Source organism: Hordeum vulgare, chromosome 7H, assembly GCF_904849725.1.
Source record: "Hordeum vulgare subsp. vulgare chromosome 7H, MorexV3_pseudomolecules_assembly, whole genome shotgun sequence".
NCBI classification, from domain to species: domain Eukaryota; kingdom Viridiplantae; phylum Streptophyta; class Magnoliopsida; order Poales; family Poaceae; genus Hordeum; species Hordeum vulgare.
The window spans coordinates 53,744,484-53,767,469 of NC_058524.1; the positions used below are offsets into that span (position 1 = coordinate 53,744,484).

The following is a 22,986-nucleotide window of genomic DNA, read 5'->3' on the forward strand; positions in this document are numbered from 1 at the left end:
ACAACATATTTATGAAGAGAGAAGATAAGTCTTAAGGTTGATCAAGACTAAGTCAAAGAGTGAATCAAGTTGATCAACACACAAAGTGTACATGATGTACCGAGAGGGATCAAGTGATCCCATGGTATGATAAGCATTGTCCATTATGCTTTGTCACTACTGTAGGATGTTGCTAATGGGACACTGCAATTAGAGACTCTTCGACAAAACTGTGTGCGATGCATGAATCCAAACGGGATAGTTCAAGCTCCGTCGCTAGATGACATGAATTGTGTGTGATGGCGGATCCATCAAATACGATTCAGAAACTAGTTTTGTGTGTGATGCGCGGCATATAGTTGGTTCTTATGAACTGTTTGTGATTAGCCAAGATAACACAAACGGTTAACAAAATACATATGTGTGCGAAGTACGACATACAATCCACTCGGATAAACTGTTTGCAACGACCGAGCAGAACGCAAATGAGTTTGCATAAGAAGGTATATGGGATACCCAGCAAACAATTCATTCATCAGAAATATGTGGGAAGACCAATAATAACACAATACGGATCATCCTGACAAGCTGTCTGTGTTATGGGCAGATAGTTGTTGTCAAACGATTATCAGCGATTGATGAAATCATTACACACGCTGTGCTGGGAAGTGTTGTTTTCCTATATTAACATCGGAGATGTTCTATTATTATGACCCATCTGCATGTGCATCACCCCGTCCTCCTCTCTCACGTCTTGTCATCGTGTTGCCGTCCGAGGATTCCAGTGCATGCTTCGGCACCGCTTTAGCCCACACGTTGGCTCGATCAGCTTGTTCTAACGCACAACCGCGCACAAAACCTTGTCTGTTCTCAGGCTCGGCAGCAGCGATGCATTGCACCGTCACCCTCCTGGGGGTGTTGTTGTGGAGTGGTGGTAGGCTAGCTATAGTTTCTTGTTGTATCTTTTGATCCATTGTTAGAGAGTATGCTCTTCACTATGTATTGTTCGATGGTGTTGTTTTATCTATAAAGCGGAACGAAAGCCTGTTTCAATCATAATTTAAGCTTATGTGTTTGTATAAAAAGATGATCCATTGAACCTAGCAAACAATTGCTGACCAAAAGAAAAAAGAAAAAATAACAGAGCAGTACTCTGTCAGTTCAATAATATAATTTGTATATAGATTTTAATAAGAAATCAAACTAAACAAACTTTGATCAAGATTGCAGAGAAAAATATTTATATATACAATTTCAAACATATATAACATGAAAATATAATTAATGATATATCTGATGATATGCATATGGTATTTTAAATGCAAAATATTTTTGTCTACAAACATGATCAAATTTGCACTGTTTGACTTTCTAAGAAGTCTATACCATATTATTGAACGGAGAGAGTGAGTATAATCCTGCTTGACCAAATAAACTAGTTGCAGTCCTCTAATGCTGGATTGCTATGACTTAAACCTAAAGATGGCGACGGTCCGTGGTTACAGACGATCCAATGCGATCTTCCCCACACCGGCTCTATCTTGCAGCCTCTTAGCTCGTCACCTCCCTCCGCCACCGCCATCTTCCTCAGGTCGTTCAACGGAGACACGGCGACGACGCGCGCCATGTCGCCGCGCCGAGACGGCTCCTCCCCGTCGTCCAGCTCCACGGTCTTGGACACGTACACGCAGTTCCTCCTCACGCGCCCGCCAGCGCGGACGGTGAAGCCGTGCGCGCCATCGACGAACACCGCGCGGTCGCCGATGTTCTTCACCGGCTCCCACTGGATGGGCCCGTCCTGCCGCTGCCTGTACGCGCGGTACGCGTGGGTAAAGGTCGATCTCTGCCCGTCGCGGCTCACCAGCAGGAGCACGCCGTCGGTGCAGGTGACGAGGAACGCCTGGTCGACCTCGCCGCGGCGAGGCGGCGGGTCGATCTCGGCGGAGCGGCCGAGGGTCTGGGCGTCGATGACGGCAGTGCGCAGCGACCGCAGCTCGAACTCGAACACGAAGAAGAAGCCGCCGTGGTAGTTCACGGTCATGACCGAGCCGTGCCTCGACCGGTGCACCGGCGTCCACTCGCCGGCTCCCGCCCCGCAGAAGAACGCCGTGTCGCCGCGCGCAACCATGACGCCGAGCGGGGACCAGTCCCACGCGAACCCGTCGTCGGTCGACAGGCGGTACCGGGGCTCGCTCCTCCCGGACCCGAGCACAGGCATCGGCTCCTCCTCGGAGAACGGGATGGGCAGGTCGGGGAGCGGCGTGCGCTCGCCCGTGAACGCGTCCACGAGATGGCACGGGTGGCGGCCGCACATGTCCGTGACGAACACCTTCCCACCGCGCGGCGCCGGCACGTGCCGGCGGCCGCGGGCCAGCCGCATCGCGACGTCGCCGCTGCGCATGCGGTCCTCGGCGAAGGAGAAGACCTTGAAGCCGTCCTCCGACCCGAACGCCAGGCACGGCAGCGAGGCCTCCGCGCGCTCAGGATCAGCGTCGCCATCGGCCTCCCGCGTGAGCGCGACGACGGGCGGGCTCGACAGGCATCCGGGCAGCTGCTCGGCCGACCTTCCGGACGGGAACAGCAGCGGGGAGATCAGCGCTCCGCGCGACCCCGGCCCGCCGTCGTCGACGACGGGGGTGTCCGCCGGCAGGACGCCGCAGACGAGCTTGTTGATCCTCTCGGACAGCCTCGACAGCATGTCGGCGGCGGCGGCGTTGGTGCTGAGTAGACCAGGCCAGCACGGGTACATCGATCAAACAGGTTTGCCCTTCGATCTGCCGCGAGATTATTATGTAGTTAGACTGTAGGATTGATTTCGTTTACACAACTAACTATAGAATCCTAACCAATTCCCAAGCTGTGTAGAGGACTAGAGATTGAGTTTTTTTGTTTGTTTTTGAAGTCTCGTGCGAGTAGAGAGATTGATTTGTTTTTTTAGCAACGAGTAGAGATTGATTTTGTTTTGATTTTTTTGACGGGAGAGTAGAGATTGATTTGGTTTCTGAATTCTGATGTGGGCCATGGTCGGGGTACCATAATCGGGCCTAGTTGTTTCTGGCCCTTCTGGGCCCATCCAGCCACGCCCACATCCAGAACAGAAGGGCTTGACGACCTTGCCTCAAAAAAAAAAAAAAGTGCTTGACGACCAGTGGACGGCGGCCGTGCCGCGCCGGGTGGTCGCCGGGAACCGCGAGGGTTGCGGGGCGAGCGTTCTTCTTTTTCCCGCGACGAGCTGCCCGCCGGACTCGCAGATGGACATCTCGCTCCAACTCGAGGTAACACGCGCGATTATCACCTTCGTTGTCTCAGCTTCTTCGAGATTAATTTTTTTTGATTGAGAGATCGAATTGGCTGGTATGGAACGTAAGAGTAATCTTTCTCTTATGCCGGTGGTGAATCTGACGGCACACTGACGGTAGTACTTATTTTCCCATTCATGATTCGGGGATATGTCACTGTGTCTACTGTCTGTATGCCTGAGGCTTGCTGCCCGCATAATGCAATTTTCCCGGTTTACAGCCAGAGTTCGATTCAGGCATGTGTAGCTGTATGAATTCCCTGTTATGATCATGTTAGATTTCAGCCTGTAGAAATGACATGTGTATTGTTTAGTTTTGGCCGTCTTGTAGTGCAAAAATGCATGGTACACTGTGCTAGACTAATTTTTCAGGTTTACAGCCAGAATTCGATTCTGGCCGGCTGTTTACTGTGTGAATTTCCTGTCATGGTCATCTAAGATTTTAGCCTGTAGGCATAGGATGTGCATGATTTAGTTTTGGCCGTGATTTATAGTAGAAAAAAGCTTGGTACACCGTGCTGGGCTAGTTTTTCTCTTTCATTTTTCTGACGGTAACGAACACTGTCAGATAGGATGAATTGTTCTGAGGAAGAGGGGACATGTCAGACAGAATCTATCTGTGAAGTCCAACTGTACTTTTTCGACAACTAATCCTAACATTAGAAATAGTTAGAAAGACAATGCACAAGATAAAAATACTTAAAAATCATAGATAGGTCTTAGGACATACAGAGGTGTGCATATATCTGGGTAAAGCAAACCACATATTAATCCAAAACGTGAAAGTCTACACAGATCAAAGGAAAAAAGTCAACGGGAGAAAATTCAGCACGCTGCTAACCGATCGTCTGCGCTTCGGAATCACATTCAGATCTTCACTGTGTCAATGGATAGTGTCCCTCTTGCAAAAGTTTTGAATATCTCTGCTATGTAGTCTTTGGTTTTGATCTTCATGTACCGCCTCAGGTTCTTCTCATCCACCAGCTCTGGCACTGGCTCAATCTCCCTCTCCGGGTCCATCATATAGAACATCACCAGTGACAGCCGCTCTTTCTCTGCATTGGTCACAACCCTGTGAACCGGGCTCTTGAATAACCCATTGCTCATTATCTGCATGCATCAGAGGAAACAGAGAGATTTGTAGCTTAGGTTAACTGTCCATGACACAAGATCAAACAAGTTTTGCAACTTCGTACACACATGTACCTCCATTACATCCCCCATGTTCACGAGTAATGCATTCGGAACGATGGGCACATTGTACCACACACCATTTTTCTGCAGCTGGAGCCCACTCACACTATCATCGACGAAGACAATTGTGAATACCGTCGCATCAGAGTGGGGCTTCAGACCAAAGACTTGGTCTGGCTTGGGACAGTGAGGGTAGTAGTTGAACCTGGCGTGTGTCATGGCATTCTCATCGAGCATGTTGACGAAGTACTCCCTGTCTAAATTGAGCAGCTTGGCCAGGTTCTTGAGGACAAGATTGGTAATCTCCCTGCACCTGACTGGGTACTTACTCAGAATATCTCTGCACAAATCTGAATGGTCAGACTAGTTCCATGGCTACTCCTTAATCGAACTTTTTTTTAATCATGCAGATTGATCCTCGTAAAAGCATGGAGTACCTAAAAGAAGGAGGTTGTGTTGGCCATAGAGTATAGATTCTCTGAGACTCAGGTTCCACTACGAGGTAGAACCGGTCGCACCAGTCCATTCTGAACTCCTTGCCGTCCACAAAGTTTGAGTACTTCTGCTTTAGTGGGAGTTTGTAAAATTCTCTTGTCACTTCCATCACCTCACCAAGAGAACTTGGCTCCATCCCATGTCCAACAGCCTGGCCAATGATCAACCAGAAACCTTGTTTCGATTGATTAAAAATATATGGCTAAATTAATCAGAACTTACTGGGAAGAGGCCCCAGTTCTCCAGGGCAGATCGCAGCTTGACATTCTCATCAGCACTGTTGTCAATGGAAGATAGGCGGCTGAGATCAACAATGGGGATGGGCTCAGGCATCTCGGAACCAGCCACATCGGGACGGTCTTGCTCGGGAACAACGGCTTGGTGGCTCCTTCACGCTGGTGACCAGTTCTTGCACAATTGGTGGTATCTCGACTAACTTTGATGGTTGGCCATCAGCCATGGTTGCTTGTAGCTGCTCTTATTAGTTTTGAGCTCCCTTGTCCCACTTTGGCAGTTTTTATGGGCATGGATTTTGATACTCCTTTGTGATTCTCTAGGCTCTCCTTGTGGACATCATGGTTATCACTTTGTTTGTTGTCTTTGTCTTTCTCCCACGCATCAATTTGTATGTACAAACCAGTGAGTATCCCGATATACACGCAATGACCTGAATAGCAGAATAACGAGTACGACATTCCATACATGGATGTCCTCATATTTCTCTTAGCTGAGGTGTTTCATCCCTTCTACAGTTTCTTTTGTTCTGTTAAGTTTCTTTAAAAAATACACCACCCTCGTTAAAATAGGATTGAAAAATTACACCTTAAAAAAATTCCTGGTGAGATTGAGTGTCACCATGAGAAGTTGAGCACATGACACTAGGTACTAACATAAGTATACAATGGTTGAGAGAACCAGAGTTGGATTCCCACCAACTGTTAGACCTTTCAGCCTGAGCATTGATAGTTGTGGATGACACTAGGAGAGTTGGGACAATTTTCGTTGGTTTATTTCTCACACAATGCCATGCCAACCTGAGGGGTTGGGGATACATATTTATAGGCTGCTAGCCAGCCAAGCATATGCTAAGATGCTAGTCTAAGATGCTAGTCTAAGATGCTGCTAAGATGCTAGTCCAAGATGCTATCCTAACTGCCAGTCCTTGATGGTCAAGGATTCTATCCTAACAGCCATAAGGACCATGTGCTGCAGCCCCACAAAGGACTATGTGCTGCAGCCCCACAAAGACCATAGTACATAGACTTATCCATCATTCTCCCCCTAAGTCTTGTACGTCGTCTTGTGGGTGAGTCGAATCATCCCAATCCTGGAGCAGAGTTCGAGGAACTTGATCCTCCCAAGAGGCTTGGTGAGCAGGTCTGCGAGCTGGTCCATGGTGTTGATGTAGCTCGCCTCGATGCTCCCTTCTTCCAAGCAGCTGCGGATGAAGTGATACCTCAATCGGATGTGCTTGCTCCGTTCGTGAAAAACGGGGTTCTTTGCCAGAGCCAGGGCGGACTTGCTGTCCACCAGGAGCTGCACCGTTCTGGTGTCTCGGACGAGGAGATCACCAAGCAGTCGAGCGAGCCAGAGCGCCTGAGTGCACGCGGTGGAGGCCGCTATGTACTCGGCCTCACAACTGGACAGGGCCACCACCTGCTGCTTGACCGATTGCCAGCTCACGAGACACTTGCCGAGGAAGAAGAGGATCCCGCTCGTGCTCTTGCTGGTGTCGATGTCGCCGGCGTGGTCGCTGTCGCTGTACCCGACGAAGTGTGCCGCCCCCGGACACCTAGGGTAGTGGAGGCCGTGGTCGAGGGTCCCTGCCACGTAGCGGACGATCCTCTTCACTGCCTGCTGGTGCTCCGACGTCGGTCGCTCCATGAACCGACTGACATAGCCGACGGAGAATGCCAAGTCCGGCCGTGTGTGGGCGAGGTAGCGAAGGCTCCCCACAAGGCGTCGGTACTGCGTAGCGTCTACTTCCTCCGTCGTGCTGTCGCGGCTCAGTTTCAGCCTCTCCTCCATCGGAGTGAGAGCTGGGTGGCAGTCGGTGAGCCCAACTAGCTCAACGATGCGCTTGGCGTAGGCGGACTGTCGAAGCGCGATCCCGGAGTGATCCTGGTGCACCTCGATCCCTAGATAGAAGGAGAGGAGCCCCAGATCACTCATCTGGAAGGTGGCCTTCATGTCTTCCTTGAACGCCGCCACCTCTGCATCTTTGATGCCGGTGATCACCAAGTCGTTAACATAGACGCCCACCAGCAGGGCATTTCCTCCACTACCCCGTCGGTAGACGGCCGCCTCATGCGGGCTTTGCTCGAAGCCCATCTTCTTTAGCGTGGAGTCCAGCTTGGCGTTCCACGCCCTAGGTGCCTGCCGTAGGCCGTAGAGAGCCTTACGCAGGCGGAGTACCTTGCCCTCCTGGCCAGGGATCGCAAATCCCGGTGGTTGATGCACATAGACTTCCTCCTTCAAGTCGCCGTTGAGGAATGCCGACTTGACATCCATGTGATGGACACGCCAGCCCTCCTGGGCAGCTAGCGCAAGGAGAAGTCGCACGGACTCCATCCGTGCCACGGGGGCGAAAGCGTCGTCGAAGTCGGCTCCTTCCTGCTGCAAGAAGCCTCGGGCCACCAAGCGAGCCTTGTGCTTGATGATGGCGCCGGCTCCATCCCTCTTCAGCTTGAACACCCACTTAAGGGTGATTGCGCGGTGACCACGAGGGAGGTCAGCGAGCTCCCAGGTGAGGTTTTGCTCGACCGCATCCATCTCCAACTGCATCGCGGCGCGCCATGCCGCGTCTTTCTCGGCCTCTGCAAAAGACCGAGGTTCGCCGTCCTCACACGCGAGTTGTAGCTGCGCCTCCAGGTCGCGTGGCACCAGTCCCGGCACCGGCTGGTCGCCGAGTAGATTATCCATCGTACGATACCGTAGCGGTTCGCCGCTATGATACGCGTCGATGCGCTCCTCGTCGTGAGTGAGCGGGGAAGCGAACTTCATCGGGTTGTGCTCTGCGTGAGCTGGTGCTGATGAAGACGAGCCCGGAGTGGTGACTGTCGGGGCTGGAGTATGCGGCGTCGCCGGTTGTGGTGCCGTCGGCGTAGCAGGCACCGGAGTCGATGTAGTTTTGGGGGCTGGGGTAGACGTGCTCGGCGAAGAGGAGCTGCTTGCTCCCCCAGCTTCCTTGAAGTGGACGTACTCGACAATGAAGTCGTCATACGTCGGCGTCGAGCCGTCGTCCACCGCCTTGTCCCATTTCCACCCTCGCCCTTCGTTGAACACGACGTCTCGCGCCGTGCGCACACGCTGTGTCTCTGGGTCGAGGATGCGGTAGGCCTTTGAGCCCTCCACATAGCCGATGAAGACTCCCGGAGTACTCCTGTCGTCGAGCTTGCCGATGTGGCCGAGCTCTTTGGCGAACGCAAGGCAGCCAAAGACCCGCAAGTGAGAGACCGCCGGCTTCCGCCCATGCCAGGCCTCGTACGGCGTCCTGCCGTCGAGTGCCTTAGTAGGCGAGCGGTTGAGGATGTAGACGGCCGTTAGCACCGCCTCTCCCCAGAAAACAGCCGGCATCCCTCTCTGCTTGAGGAGAGCCCGAGCCATCCCCACAATCGTCTGGTTGCGCCGCTCGACGACGCCGTTTTGCTGCGGGCTGTACGGCGCGGAGTAGTGGCGCTGGATGCCCTCATCAGCGCAGTACGACGCGAATTCAGCCGCCGTGAATTCGCCACCGTTGTCAGTGCGCAACACGCGCAGTTTGCGGCCGCTCTCCGCCTCCACAGCAACCTGCGCACGCCTGATGGCGTCCGGCGCCTTTCCCTTACTGCCGAGGACCATCACCCACATGTAGCGAGAAAGGTCGTCGACGAGCAGCAGGAAGTAGCGTCGACCTCCTGGTGTGGCTGGCGTCACCGGGCCGCACAGATCTCCGTGCACGAGCTCCAGCCTCTCCTTGGCCCGAAAACTCGCCTGCTGGGGAAAGGGGAGTCGTCTCTGCTTCGTCAGCACACAGATGTCGCAGAACTGCTCCACATGGTCGAGGCATGGCAGGCCTCGCACCATCTCCTTGGCACTTAGACGCTTCAGGGCCTCAAAATGAAGGTGCCCAAAGCGCTCATGCCATTGCCACGCCTCGTCGTCCCGACGGACAGCTAGACAGACCGGTTGTGCCACCTGCACATCAAGGACGTAGAGTCGATTTTCGCCTCTGGGTACCTTGGCGAGAAGGCGACGCTGGCGATCCCAGATGCGTAGGACCCCATGCTCAATCAGCACGCGTGAGCCGTTCTCATCCAGCTGTCCCAAGCTGATGATGGAGTTCCTTAGCGCGGGGATGTAGTAGACACCGGTGAGCAGCCGGTGCTCTCCCGTCTTGGTGGTGAAGATGACGGAGCCGACGCCCTTAATTTCCACAGCTGAGGCATCCCCAAACTTGACGGAGCCTCGCGCGTCGGAGTCGAGCTCGGCGAAGAATTCCCTTCGACCGGTCATGTGGTGGGTGGCGCCGGTATCGAGGCACCACCCCGCAGTCTTGTCCTTCCCGGAGCCATCGCCGAGAAGAGCGTGTGCTTTTGGCTCGTCGAGGTGGAGGGGTGCCTTTGCGACTGGTGTCGCTGAAGGTAGCTCGATGCTTGCATGCGCCATGAACAGAGCCGTCTCCTCCTCCGCCGCCTGTGCGACGTGAGCCTGGCCTTGTCGTGGTTGGCGACACTCATTGGCCCAATGGCCAAGCCGGCCACAGTTGTGGCAGTTGTTGTCCTGTGCCGGCTTGGGCTTGCCAGCGACGCCGTCCTTGGCGCCTCCGCGGGCGTCACCTTCGGCACGTCCTTGTGCCTTGCCGCCCCTTCGCGCCTTGCGCTGCTTGCCGCGCTTGCGGCCGCCCGTCGTGGAAGAAGGCTCCCCCTTCTTCTTGTCACCAAGGCTGGCATCCCACTGCTCCCGAGTTAGGAGCAGCTTCCCGCCGGTGGTGATGGACCCCGAGGGAGGCTATGGCTCGTCGGTGTCGACGACCTTGAGGCGACCTATCGCCTCCTCGATCGTCATCGTGGAGAGGTCCAGCAAAGACTCGATCGAGCGAGCCATCTGCTTGTACTTCTCGGGAATGCACCGGAAAAGCTTCTCGACAGCTCTCTCCTCGGTGTAGGTGGCATCGCCGAACTTCACCATCTTCTGCAGTAGAGTGTTGAGACGGAGAGCAAAGTCATCAACGTCCTCACCTGGCTTGAAAGCCAGGCTCTCCCACTCCTTACGAAGTGCCTGCAGTGTGGACTTGCGAGCACGGTGGCTGCCGATGCGTGCCGCGGCGATGGCGTCCCAAGCCTCCTTGGCAGTCCGCTTGTTGGAAAGCGAGAACTGCATCTCGGGCGGGACTACGGCGATGAGGGCGTCCAGCGCCCGTCGATCTTCCTGGTGGTCGACGTTGCTGTCCTGGACTGCCTCCCACAGCCGCTGCACCTGGAGCCTGATCTTCATGATCGCGGCCCACTCGACGTAGTTGGTTTTAGTGAGGGTAGGCCACCCAACACTGGGACCAACATCCCTGACCACAGTCCGAACCTCGTAGAGGCCGCGGTCCTGGTCGTTGCAGCCGCCATCGCCGTGCGCACTCCACCTGGAGCGCGGGCGTGCTCGGCTGCCCACTGCGCTGTCCGCTCTTGCGCCACTTTGGCACGGTCTGCGTCGGCACCGTCGTCCGCAGGCGCGGAGCCGTTGGAGCTGCCGGAGTCGACGCGGAGTGCCTTGGCACCCGCTGTAGCCTCATGTGCTGCCTCCGCTGCTGCTGCTGCTTCTACCTCCGCCCTGGCTGCTTCTACCTCCGCTCTGGCTGCTGCCAGCTCCGCTGCTGCCAGCCTTGACACCCTTGCTGCCGCAGCAGCTGCTCGCTCACGCTCCTCTGCCACGGCGCGCTCGGCCTCCTGCCGGCGCCGTATGCTCGAGGTAGCCGTGTGCTGAGAGCGACCTGCAGACATGGCTCGCTGCAGGGGGGCTGTTGCGTGAAGAGGAGGCTGTTGCTGACGAGCTGCTGCTCGACAGTCCGGAGGGAGGGAGGTAACTAGGGGCAGTCGGAGCAGCTGCTGCTACCGGCTTAGGCTGCTCAGCTCCCGGTGAGAGAGGTGAGCAGGAAATGCTCAGGGTACAAGATAACGAGGCTCTGATACCACTTGTTAGATCTTTCAGCCTGAGCATTGATAGTTGTGGATGACACTAGGAGAGTTGGGACAATTTTCGTTGGTTTATTTCTCACACAATGCCATGCCAACCTGAGGGGTTGGGGATACATATTTATAGGCTGCTAGCCAGCCAAGCATATGCTAAGATGCTAGTCTAAGATGCTATCCTAACTGTCAGTCCTTGATGGTCAAGGATTCTATCCTAACAGCCACAAGGACCATGTGCTGCAGCCCCACAAAGGACTATGTGCTGCAGCCCCACAAAGACCATAGTACATAGACTTATCCATCACCAACAACGTTTTCTTGTATGAATTATCCATTATTATATTCTTAGATTTGAACCCGTAACATGAAAATCTGAAACAATTGGTACTTAATTAAATATATTAGCCATTTTTCCCCCTTCAATAGATATCATAAATATGGTTCATATTTAACTTGCTGAAATGAATAGCACACTGTACTGAACTTACATTTTTCTGGATATTTTTTTCTACATAGCAGGGGCCACCGGCCACAGAAGAATGTAACTGTGAAGTTCAATGTCAGGCTATTTTTTTTTTAGATAAAATTGACAGCGATGAAAGATCTCTTTGAGTAGATGTATCAGTGAAAAATAACCTGAAAGCTCTGATATTTATAGCAAGTGGGCAAGATTCCGTTCAGCCTCTGGTGAACTACTCAGTCCTCACGGTATCGTATTCATACCTTCTAGCTGGAAATGATTATGCTGGTCTGGTATGTCTCCTTAGTTGTTTTTTCTATTTCAAAAAGTGCTTTGCTTATGTTATTGTAGTTTTACTATTGTTGCTGAGGCGACTGCATTGCATAGCAAGACGAATGTTTGGATGTCTTAATCAGCATGGTGAAAACAAGGAAGACAGTAAACCAGAGATAGAAAGTGATGTAGAACAACGGGGTGACAACTGAACTAAACAGATATGGTATATAGGTGATACATCATAGCACATTATTTTAGAAGGTCGAAGCATAAACCAACTCCACGAAAATAGTACATATCACTGGAAGAAATATCACCACACTGCGACTAATCTTCTACACTTCGGAACCAGGTTCAGATCTTCACCGTGTCGATAGCTAGTGTCCCCCTAGCAAAAGTTTCAAAGAGTTTTGCTATGTAGTCATTAGTTGTTGTCTTCCTGTACCGCCTCGGTCTTTTCTCATCCACCAGCTCTGGCAGTGGCTCAATCTCCTTCTCAGGGTTCATCGTGTAGAACATCACCAAAGATAACCGCTCTTTCTCTGCATTGGTCACAACCCTGTGAATCGGGCTCTTGAAGAATCCATTGCTCATTATCTGTATGCATTAGATGAAGTAGTAAGATTTACAGCTCAGTTTAACTGTCCAGAGGACTTCGATTGAACAATTTTGCAACTTCCCACACACACGTACCTCCATTACATCTCCCACGTTCACGAGTAATGCATTTGGAACAATGGGTACGTTGTACCAGACGCCATCATTCTGAAGCTGGAGCCCACTGACATTATCATCGATGAAGACGATAGTGATCACCGAGGCATCGGTGTGAGGCTTCATGCCGAAGACGTGGTCTGGCTTGGGACAGTTAGGGTAGTAGTTTAACCTAGCGTATGTCAACGCATTCTCGTCGAACATGTTGACAAAGTAGTCCTCGTGTAAATCGAGTAGCTTGGCCAGGTTCTGGAGAAAAAGGTTGGCGATCTTATGGCACCTGACGGTGTACTCGCTCAAAATATCTCTGCAGAAATCTTCACGGTAAGACAACTATGGAGGCTACTCATCGGTCGACACTCGACACGCGTATATACCATATGAAGTACAAGCCTGAATGGTAGGATACCTGAACGATGGAGGCTGTGTTGGCCACAAGCTGTAGATTCTTCGATTCTCAGGTTCCACTATGATGTAGAGGCGGTCACACCAGTCCAGGATCTGCTTCTCTGATACGACCATGTCGTTCCCGTAACCTTCGATCCTGACTTCGTCGCCGTTCACCAAGTTTGAGTACTTCTGCTTCTCTTCCAGTGGGAGCTTGAAAAATTCTCTGGCGACTTTCATCACCTCACCTAGAAAACTTTGTTCCATTCCGTGACCAACAGCCTGGCGGAAGATCAATCAGAAATCTGAAGATGGGAAGAAGCAAAGAAATCAGGGAGAAAACTTTACCAGGAACAGGCCCCAGTTCTCCAAGGCAGACCGCAGCTTGGCAACCTCATCAGCACAGTTGTCAGACAGCCGGCTGAGATCGACGATGGGTATCGGATCAGGCATCTCAGAAGCAGCCACGGCGGGGCGGTTGTGCTCAGCGATCACATACCGGCTCGGTGGCTCTTGCACGCCGGTCGCCAGCTCCTGCACGATCGGGGGTATCTTGACCGTCTTCCATGGCTCCGCGTCCGCCATGGTTGCCTCTTACAAGTGTTGATTTTGAGTTCTTCCTTATCCTGCTTTGGCTGTTTTATGGGCATAGATTTGCAAAAGGTGACTAGTGGTGGATCACAGAGGAGTGTGTTGACTGTCAGGCAGAGAATGCTGCTCGCTCCTTTGTCCACTTCCATGGGAGATGGTGACTTATGCGCACTACTGAGTCCCTCTGGATGTGGACATCATGGTTATTGCTTATTACTTTGTCCCAAGCACCAATTACTTAGAAGTACAAAATGGTCAATATCACAAACATAGCATACACATGAAGAGACTCCTGCAGCAAAATACTGAGTACTGCGTGCCATTGATGCCTTGTTCGGGCTTTTTAAACTCTATTAGGTTTCTTTAATTTATTTACGTTTCTCCTGTTCAAAAAAGTAATAACACTTCAATCATGGCCCAGATCTTCATCTGCTTGTGCTTGTGGTCGTTGTGGACTTGGCTGTTCTACTCCATGAATATTGACCGTGTGTTGTGATAAAGGCATCTTGGCATCCTGCTAATTGAGGAGTAGGATATGGAAATCTATATGCACCAACTATGAGTACCATCATCCATGGACAGTATATCTGGCCATGGGCAGCCCGGCCCGACCTCGCCCATGGGCCGGGCTCGGGCCTGAATTTTGAGCCCGAAGAGTATTTCGGGCCGGGCCTGAGCTTGGTGTTTTTGCATTTTAGGGAAGGGCCCGGCCCGGACCAAGCGATGGCCAGATATAATGGACAGCTTTGTAGTGTGTCCCCACTTAATTTTTCTTCTTTTTAGCTTGTTTTACGTCATTATAGGTTTCTCCTTGTGAAAAAAGAAGTACTCCCTCCGTTACGGTTTAGAAGGCGTGCTTGAAAATTCTCTGGAACGTAGATGGTTATTGATTGGCTGTGAGATGGGTTGAAAAATAGCATTCACACTTTGCATGCATATAGAAATAGTACAACGGGATACTAATTAGCTGTTAGAAGTAAATACAATGCGCCCTAAACCTTGTCTATTGTGAAAATGCACGTAAATTTAACTATGCCTTCTAAACTGTAACGGAGGGAGTATCTTTTTTCATCTTGTGGGTCATCTTTCGGACAATTCAGTGTTAGTTCTAGTAGCTGGTGGCTAGTCTAGTCATTGATGACCGTGCAGACTGAGATTAAGACAACTTGCTAACAGCACTAAGCAACAAAAACAAAATTGACGACTCATCAAAGGTGATGAGTAGTCATCAACGTTGCGTAGTGCCACTGTTTGATGCTGCTGTTTATCTTGAGTTCCCTTGTCTCGCTTTGGCTGTTTTATGGTCATAGACTTGCGAAAACGAATACAGTAGATTATTCCAAAGGGGTATCTTGACTTTTAAGCTCGTAATTAGGTCAACTTGTAACTCTTTGCCCACTTCTACAGAGACAATTTTATGTTTAATTTAGGGTGTAGAAATCAGGTTGCCCCACACACCAGTTGACAACAGGTGAAAAGTACAAACTGGTGAATATATACACCTGTGTATGTAGTAAAATACAGAGTAATGCATGCAAACACATGACATGTTATCTCTGTCCCCCCGCTTGTCCTCTTATATAGCTTGTTTTGGCTTATTAAGTTTTCTTCTGTAGCAAAAAGGAGTAGCAATCATCACTCTGGTCTTTCTGGTGTTTGTTTTAGCGGTTGGTGACTGTCCTACTCATTGATGACAATGTGTACTGAGACGGGACTGAGACGAAGCCAACTACATCTTGGGTAGGGCAACATCTTCCTTCAAGAGAGCACAGCAACCAAGGAGACAGAGCAGACCACCTGGATCAGCAAAGAACCATCCAAGAACTCTAATGGCTGATGAGTCATGGATGCTGCCCAATTCAGTGCAGCAACTGGCTGCCAACATGCAAGAACCACCAAGCCAGTACTTGCTCAGAGAGCAAGAACTGCTTGGTGAGAACCTTGCTGGTTCTGAGATACCGGAGCCCGTCCCAACAATCGATCTTGGCCTGCTGTCTGCATCCGGCGACCCCGAGGAAATCGCCAAGCTGCAGTCGGCGCTGCAGACCTGGGGATTCTTCCAGGTGAGTTTCTTTATTACTTTGTTCTCGAGTTTCCTGTTCCTAAGATTTACTCTTTTTCTTGCATTTTTGGTTCATGGTGTACTTGCTATCTCTGTAACACGCATCAGCCTATATGACCAGATTTCTAACCATGGAATGGAGACCTCTATGATGGATTCTGTGATGACCACATCGAGGGAATTTTTTCACCTACCGCTCGAAGAGAAGAAGAAATGCAGTAACCTGATAGACGGCAAGCATTTCCAGGTAGAAGGGTACGGGAATGACCAGGTGAGGACTCAAGATCAGAGATTGGACTGGTCTGATCGACTGCACCTTAGAGTTGAGCCGGTGGGTGGGAGAAACCTTGCCCATTGGCCTACACATCCCAAATCTTTCAGGTAATCTATCAGAGAACAGAGATACAATATTTTCTGATACTTTTGTTTAAACGGATCTTTCGGTGTTGTCTGTTTTGTAGAAAAGACTTCCTTTGCTTATTTATGTCTTGAGTGATGTGGACTGACATGGAGTCATGGGCCACAGAAATAAAATTTACATTACTAAACCATTCTTGATTAACTGGACTATTTGCGTGTTATTTGCAGGGATGATCTACACGAGTACGCATTGAAGTGCAAGAGAATCAGAGGCGACATCCTTCGGGCAATGGCCAAGGTTTTGGAGCTTGATGAAGACTGCCTCGTTAATCAGTTTAACAGCAACGCCCCCACTTTTGCTAGATTCAACCACTTCCCTCCGTGCCCAAGACCTGATCTTGTCCTGGGCATCAAGCCTCACGCCGATTTCCCTGCTCTCACGGTTCTTCTCATGGACAAAGACGTCGCGGGGCTGCAATATCTTAGAGATGGAACCTGGTACAATGTTCCAGCTGCGCGTGACCACACCTTGCTGGTCAACATTGGTCTTACGATGGAGGTGACCATCTCTGAATCTCTAGTAAATTTTCTCCCCTATACTCAAGTTCTTGATGACTTTCGTTCTGGCCATTCCTTGTGCAGATAATGACCAACGGGATCTTCACGGGGCCAATGCATAGAGTTGTGACCAATGCCGATAAAGAGAGGATATCTGTGGCCATGTTCTATGGTTTGGATCCCGAGCAAGAGATTGGGCCGATAGCTCATCTGTTAAGTGAGGAGCAACCGGCACGGTACAGGAAAATGAAGGCCAAGGACTTGTTAGTGTTGCACCATGAACATTACGCTGGAGGCCGGGGAACAAGAATTGCTGATACACTGAAGATCTAAGTAAGATGGATGTAGTTCCACTTCCATGCTCCCATGGAAAGTAACTAATTGGTGAACTTACAGGGAGTGAATCTGGTTAAAATGAAGAATCAGTCTGGTTTATGTTTGGGTTTGTATTGACATGCTCTCTGAGCACTTCCATATTCTCTTATCTGCTCAAGTGTATCCACCGTTCCTTCTTATATACAGCTTTTATTCTTCAGAATGCATACCCTATCCATAACATGGTGAATAATGAGTTTTAGGATGTAAAAAATGTCAGGACTAGAGTCACTGTCATGTTGTGTGAAACTGACAGACATGTTGGCATGGTGTGTTTACTCCACGGATGTCACCTTTTGCCAACATACGTCTCTTCAGGAATTCGGGGTCACGATGTAAATTGTTCGTCAAAGTGTAATATATGAATATTAAGTTGATGCTTGATACAAAGTATATTGGTATCTACACAATATGACGCCAAGATCTAGTCAGAGATATCCTTGATGCACACCCAAATTATTACTCCCTCCATAAACTAATATAAAAGCCTTTAGATCATTAAAAAGGAAGATAAAAGACACAACTGCAAAAGACATGCATGAACAATCAATTGCACACAATAGCATTCATCAATATCAACATTGGCAACACCTGGACAGCAACAATTGTTCTTCAAAACAACGCTTGCAGGGACAACACCTTTTCAAAATAGGACAAAAACACACATGTTGTTGATGCAAAATCGTCTTTAGGAGGGGGCTGTTTGGTTCAATGCCTTGGATTGCCACACATTTTTGCCAAGGATGTCTAAGGTTAGTTTAATAAAATGAAAGCCACAAGTTAGCAAGCCTAAGGGAGTCTTGTCAAACCTTTTGTGTGTATGTAATGTGGGGCCCTAGTATGGCTTGCCTAAGATGTGGCTAGAACCAAACACACATCTAAGTTGGTTAAATTTGGCAAACTTAGGTATGATAACCTTCGGCAAACTTAATTGTACATCAAACAGCCCAATATTATCATGTTTCCCCCCACTTTGAGGGGAGGAAATAACACATGTTGTTTCAATTGAAGCTATCATCCTCGTGGCCCTAGCAATCTAGCATAGTTAGATTTTTTTTGAGCGAATCTAGCATAGTTAGATATGATACCGTCCACCTGTAGGTCTCTCCCTCCCGTCACCATGGGGTGTGGGGCTGTTGTTGGATTACGATAATTTGCAACCTTTTTAGTGGTGGGACGGATTCATCTCGCACCAGCCGGATACGGGTGGTCCGCCGTGGAAATTGCGGAGGCGGCAACGAAACCCTGAGCACGCGCGGCACGGCGTGACCAATAAAAGTGGTCTCCGGGAGCCGGCGAACCACGGCGGAGGAGCTCCCCGCCGCGCTCGCCAAGGAAACGTCTAGCGGACAAATCACTGTTCTGCCCCACGTGACGAAAAGATTGCACAGAATGAACTCGCCGAAAAAGAATTTCACGTTTTGACCCTTTTAGAAACGCCAGAACCAGTGGCGTTTCTGGTCAACTAAGAAACGTCATACTAGTCCGTGTTTGTACGCTCGTGCAACGCCATACTAGTGCAAGTTTCTGCTCGGGTGCAACACCAGCCTGATACGTCCCAAACGTATCTATAATTTCTGCTTGTTCCATGATCTTCTCGGTGACATTGTTATATGTTTTGCTACACTTTTATATCATTTTACACATATTTGGACTAACCTACTAACTCAGTGCACCCAGTGCCAGTTTCTGTCTGTTGTTGTCTATTTTGCAAGGGCTTTTACCCAAATTTCCGAAGCCCGAAAGTTACAGAAAAAATATATAAAAAATCAGCGAAACAGAAGCTTTTGAATCACCGAAGATGGGCCAGAGGGGGGCCAGGGGCCTCCCAGGCGACCTGCTGGCGCGGCCAGGCCCTAAGCCGTGCCAGGAGGCCGCCTGGGTGCGTCCCACCTCCTTCGGTGCCCTCCTTTGGCCTATATTTAGAGTCACGAGAGGAAACCCTTCCACAACTTCCAGAATTATGAATTTCTTCATCGTTCCGCCGCAGCGCTTCCGAGATCGGGAGCATTAGGAGACCTCTTCCCGGCACCCCGCCAGAGGGAGGATTGACCTCCGGGAGCTTCTCCACCGCCATGGACGCTTCCCGGACGTGCCGTGAGTAGTCCTCCTTGGAACATGAGTCCATGACCAGTAGCTATGTGATGTCTTATCTCCAATCTTGTGCTTCAATGGTTAGTCCTTGTGAGCTGCCCTACATGATCAAGGCATCTATCTAATTCTCTTGCTATTGCTATGCTCGGTTTGTTGGGATCCGATGGATTATGAGATTAGTCCTCCATGGAACATGAGTCCATGACCAGTAGCTATGTGATGTCTTCTCTCCAATCTTGTGCTTCAATGGTTAGTCCTTGTGAGCTGCCCTACATGATCAAGGCATCTATGTAATTCTCTTGCTATTGCTATGCTCGGTTTGTTGGGATCCGATGGATTATGAGATTATGTTCAGATTGTTATGAGTTATATATTTGATTACCTTTTATATTATGTTCCTTAGTGATTCATGCTTGTTCTCTGTTGCTATTTATTGCTTTGGCCGAGTAGTAGATTGTAACTCCAAGAGGGAACGTTATGCATGATTGTGGGTTCATGCCCCTCGATGTCTAGCTTTAGTGACAGAAATATGAGACTAGGGGATGTGTGTAACGACCAAGATGTGGTCCTTTCCGATCTGGGGGTCGGGGCCCCGAATACAAAAGAAGCGCATCTAAGCGTTTAGCAAGCAAGTAACATAGCACAAATAATAATAAAAGTAGACAATTCGGGATTCAACTGTCTTCTCATTAATAACTCAGAGTACATCACAGATACAATCAAGGTAGTTCCGCTACGGACTACAAAACATGAAAATGCTATGCTACCCTGCCTGCAGGCCCACGATCACGACCATGCCTCAGTCCTCTGGATAGTTCACGTAGAGGCGGTCTGTCTCCTCGTCGTACTGCCACGCCAGCTGGGTGCCGTCGGGATCCTCTGTCTCTGGGGTACCTGTACCTGTTGGGAGTTTCGGAGGAATCCGTGAGCCACGGGGACTCAGCAATCTAAGACCTTGGTGCCAGAACTAGCCATGTTATTAGGAAGGGTAAGGGTGAAGTGTATAAGGCTGCAGCGTCCTAAGCTTGTTTTAGTGGCTAACTTACGGAAAATAATTGTGAAGGTGGTCTACACTAGCGGTCGGGATTACTTGATCACTAAGTGATCCTGATCACCTACCTACGGCATTCATAACCCCACCGTGTTCCCGATCGAAGAGAGATCTTTGAGGGGACAGTCACGGTTACGCACACAGTTGGCAATTTTATTAGCTTATGTTTAAGTTCTCTAATACCGGATGTTAACAAAATATTCCAAGTTGCCACATAACTGCGGGCACGGCTTTCCGAAAGATTAAACCCTGCAGGGGTGCTCCAACTAGTCCATCACAAACGAACACACGCCGCAAAGGCATCCTCTATCACGAATCTCGTGATCTCGTCGGATTCCTTAGAGGAAAACCTCAACTCTGGGGGAAACCAAAGCTACATTGGGATTCCTATACGCAAGATATACCGCTAAGGTAAGACAAGGCTAGCAGGACCTCCCGTCGTGTCGATGACCCTGATAAGAGCCGCGTATCTCAGTCTCAGGACACGACGGATGAGCTAGACGTCGGGATGGCTAAACCTCTGGGTGACCAGTGGGGCCCCGGACGTCGCTCAGGTGGGACCAACACTCATGAGGAGCACTGGCCGGGTTGTTGATTAAATTCCTCGGGGTAGCTATTCCCTATGCAGATTATTATGTGATTAGCAGATTAAAACCAATGTTGGGTCCTGTCGGACAAGCCTTAACACTACGCGATTTATCAAGGAGGTCCCCATAACAACCCCGAACGTGTTAGGAGCGATCATTATGGAATCAAACACCGGTAACCGGTAACTAAGGCGGCAATAACGGAACAAAGCACCCGGCAAAAGGCTAGGCCTTCCGTCATTTACCAAATATATAGGTGCATTAATTAAATAACAGAATTTAAGATAATGATATTAAGCTCATGTTATCACATGAGTCAAAGCACCTGCATCTAGCAACGGTAACATTAGTAGCTGAGCAAGCCTACTTAGCCATACAAGTTTTGCTAGGAAGGGGAACAGTGTTTGGGCTCTTGGCATATGAAGAGGCAATTTAATTCCAGTGGTAGGCAGCGAGCAATATGACAAGGAAACGAAACTATCATAACAAGTCTAGAGATGGAATCAAGGTCATATCATCTTGCCTGTGATATCCTAAGCTTGGAATGGTTCTGGCTCGTCCTACACGTACTCTCCTGACTCCACGTATTCGTTCTCCGATCCCGGTGCCACCCAACATAATAATAACAACTAATGAACAGCAGCACCACAAGATGCAACAATCACATGATGCATGAGATGAAAAATTGAGCATGCACCACTATTTCTATCACTAGCACAAGCAAAATAAACTACTGCAAGTTTCTGGATAGAACTGTAAACTAAGCTATTTTGACATGCATGAGGATGGCATGAACAGATGCGGCTCGTGAAAACGATGCGAAACCATATAAAGAACCTTGCAAACGGAGCTACGGTTCAACGGGAATCAACGAAACAAGATATGAAGCTCTACGTGGAAGAATCAACACCACACTCACAATTGGCACAAATCTGGTATTCCCAGGTTGCCAAGACATATAACAACCCAGCATGAATGGATTGGAGCAACAAAGAACACCACAACCTCAACTAAGCACACACAATGATCAAAATGATTATACAACTCAATCTGCCCCAATCTGCATCTTAGCTCTTTGTGAGCTACATGCAACTTAGCTACAGCCCTCCAAATATGACAAATAATATATGTGGCTTTAGCCAACCAAGAACAATACAAGCACAAGCAAGAATCACAGCAAAATGAATTAAACTCTAGAAGATACAAGGCCACAAACATTCCCAAAACCATCAGATCTCAGGGACTTGGTGAAAATTCCTGCACCTGAATTTCTGTCTTTGTTCTGAAGCTTTTTGACAGCAATCAAAACACAACCTACTGGACTCCAAATGATATGAAATTTGACAGGGAGCTTCACAAACATATCAGGTCCAAAATCCTAGCACTGAACTAAGGCTAGTTCTCAACACAATGACCAGCACATCCTCATCTATAGGAGAAGAAAATGTTTCCAGAATTCCTAGACTTGGTGAAATTCCAGATTTCACTAAGCTGGACTTTTTCAGCCACATGCCCACTTTGTCTAGGCATAGTTCGCATGCAAATAACACCAATTGATAAACTACACCACTATGGTGTAGAGCAAAACCCCTACTTCTATCACACAAAAACACATGCCCTTGGGCTCCACCTATTCCATGGAAACCAAGATCAAACTTGCAACAAATCTGAATATGTCCACTCCATAAAGTATCCCAATGGCAAAACTAACTTCACCACTGGATTCCTTGGGAGTTTCTACCCTAATATCATATATAAAATGTGGGCATCTACTTGGAACAAGTGACCACAAATTAAGGGAGAGAGAACTACTCGAAATCATGCCTAGGGAATGGGCATCATTTCATGTAGGTCCTACTAAAACATCAACTACAAAGGTTGAGCTCATGTGCACAATGACAAAGTGACATGGGGGTTTGAACCCCATGTTTGTGTCATGCACATCAACTTTACAAACCCTACTACTAGGCTTCCCACACAAACAATATACCATGCCCTCTCACATATGGACATGTGGAGGTGCATGGCTTTGCTTGCCAAGGTGGATTGCTTCTCACACACACATCTACTCCACATCACCCACAAGCACATCTTGCTCAAGATCAAATCACATACCTACACATGCTAATCAAAGCAACCATCACTAGAACAAGAGCAACTATATTTACACACACACAACCTAGTGCAAACATCAAGTGCTAGTACCTACAACAAAGAAGAATCTACACATGCTATATCTACACTTGCTATCATATTCCTAGGATCAACTACTAAGAAGCATCTCTATACCACACACTCACATGTGGCCAACATCATGTGAATACACATACACCACTCCAATGAA

General features: G+C 49.3%; 2 protein-coding genes and 1 pseudogene across 3 annotated transcripts; 1 reads left to right on the forward strand and 2 right to left on the reverse strand.

The window, feature by feature from the left end:
• The first annotated feature begins 3,120 nt into the window (after positions 1–3,120).
• LOC123413243 (codeine O-demethylase-like) lies at positions 3,121–17,028 on the forward strand. Its single transcript, XM_045106185.1, has 5 exons — positions 3,121–3,254; positions 15,221–15,618; positions 15,739–15,998; positions 16,206–16,536; positions 16,620–17,028. The coding sequence occupies exons 2-5, from the start codon at positions 15,385–15,387 to the stop codon at positions 16,866–16,868; spliced, it is 1,074 nt and encodes a 357-aa protein (XP_044962120.1). The 5' UTR covers positions 3,121–3,254; positions 15,221–15,384; the 3' UTR covers positions 16,869–17,028.
• Positions 3,851–5,761, reverse strand: LOC123413245 (annotated as a pseudogene).
• On the reverse strand, positions 12,092–13,695 carry LOC123413244 (protein SRG1-like). Of its 2 annotated transcripts, XM_045106187.1 has the most exons (5): positions 13,464–13,695; positions 13,313–13,385; positions 12,987–13,246; positions 12,557–12,884; positions 12,092–12,460 (listed from the first exon to the last, which is right to left on the reverse strand). In XM_045106187.1, the coding sequence occupies exons 1-5, from the start codon at positions 13,547–13,549 to the stop codon at positions 12,218–12,220; spliced, it is 990 nt and encodes a 329-aa protein (XP_044962122.1). In that variant the 5' UTR covers positions 13,550–13,695; the 3' UTR covers positions 12,092–12,217. The 2 variants fall into 2 exon arrangements, with proteins under 2 accessions (XP_044962122.1, XP_044962121.1); XM_045106186.1 differs by having other exon boundaries at positions 13,313–13,695.
• Positions 17,029–22,986: the final 5,958 nt, after the last annotated feature.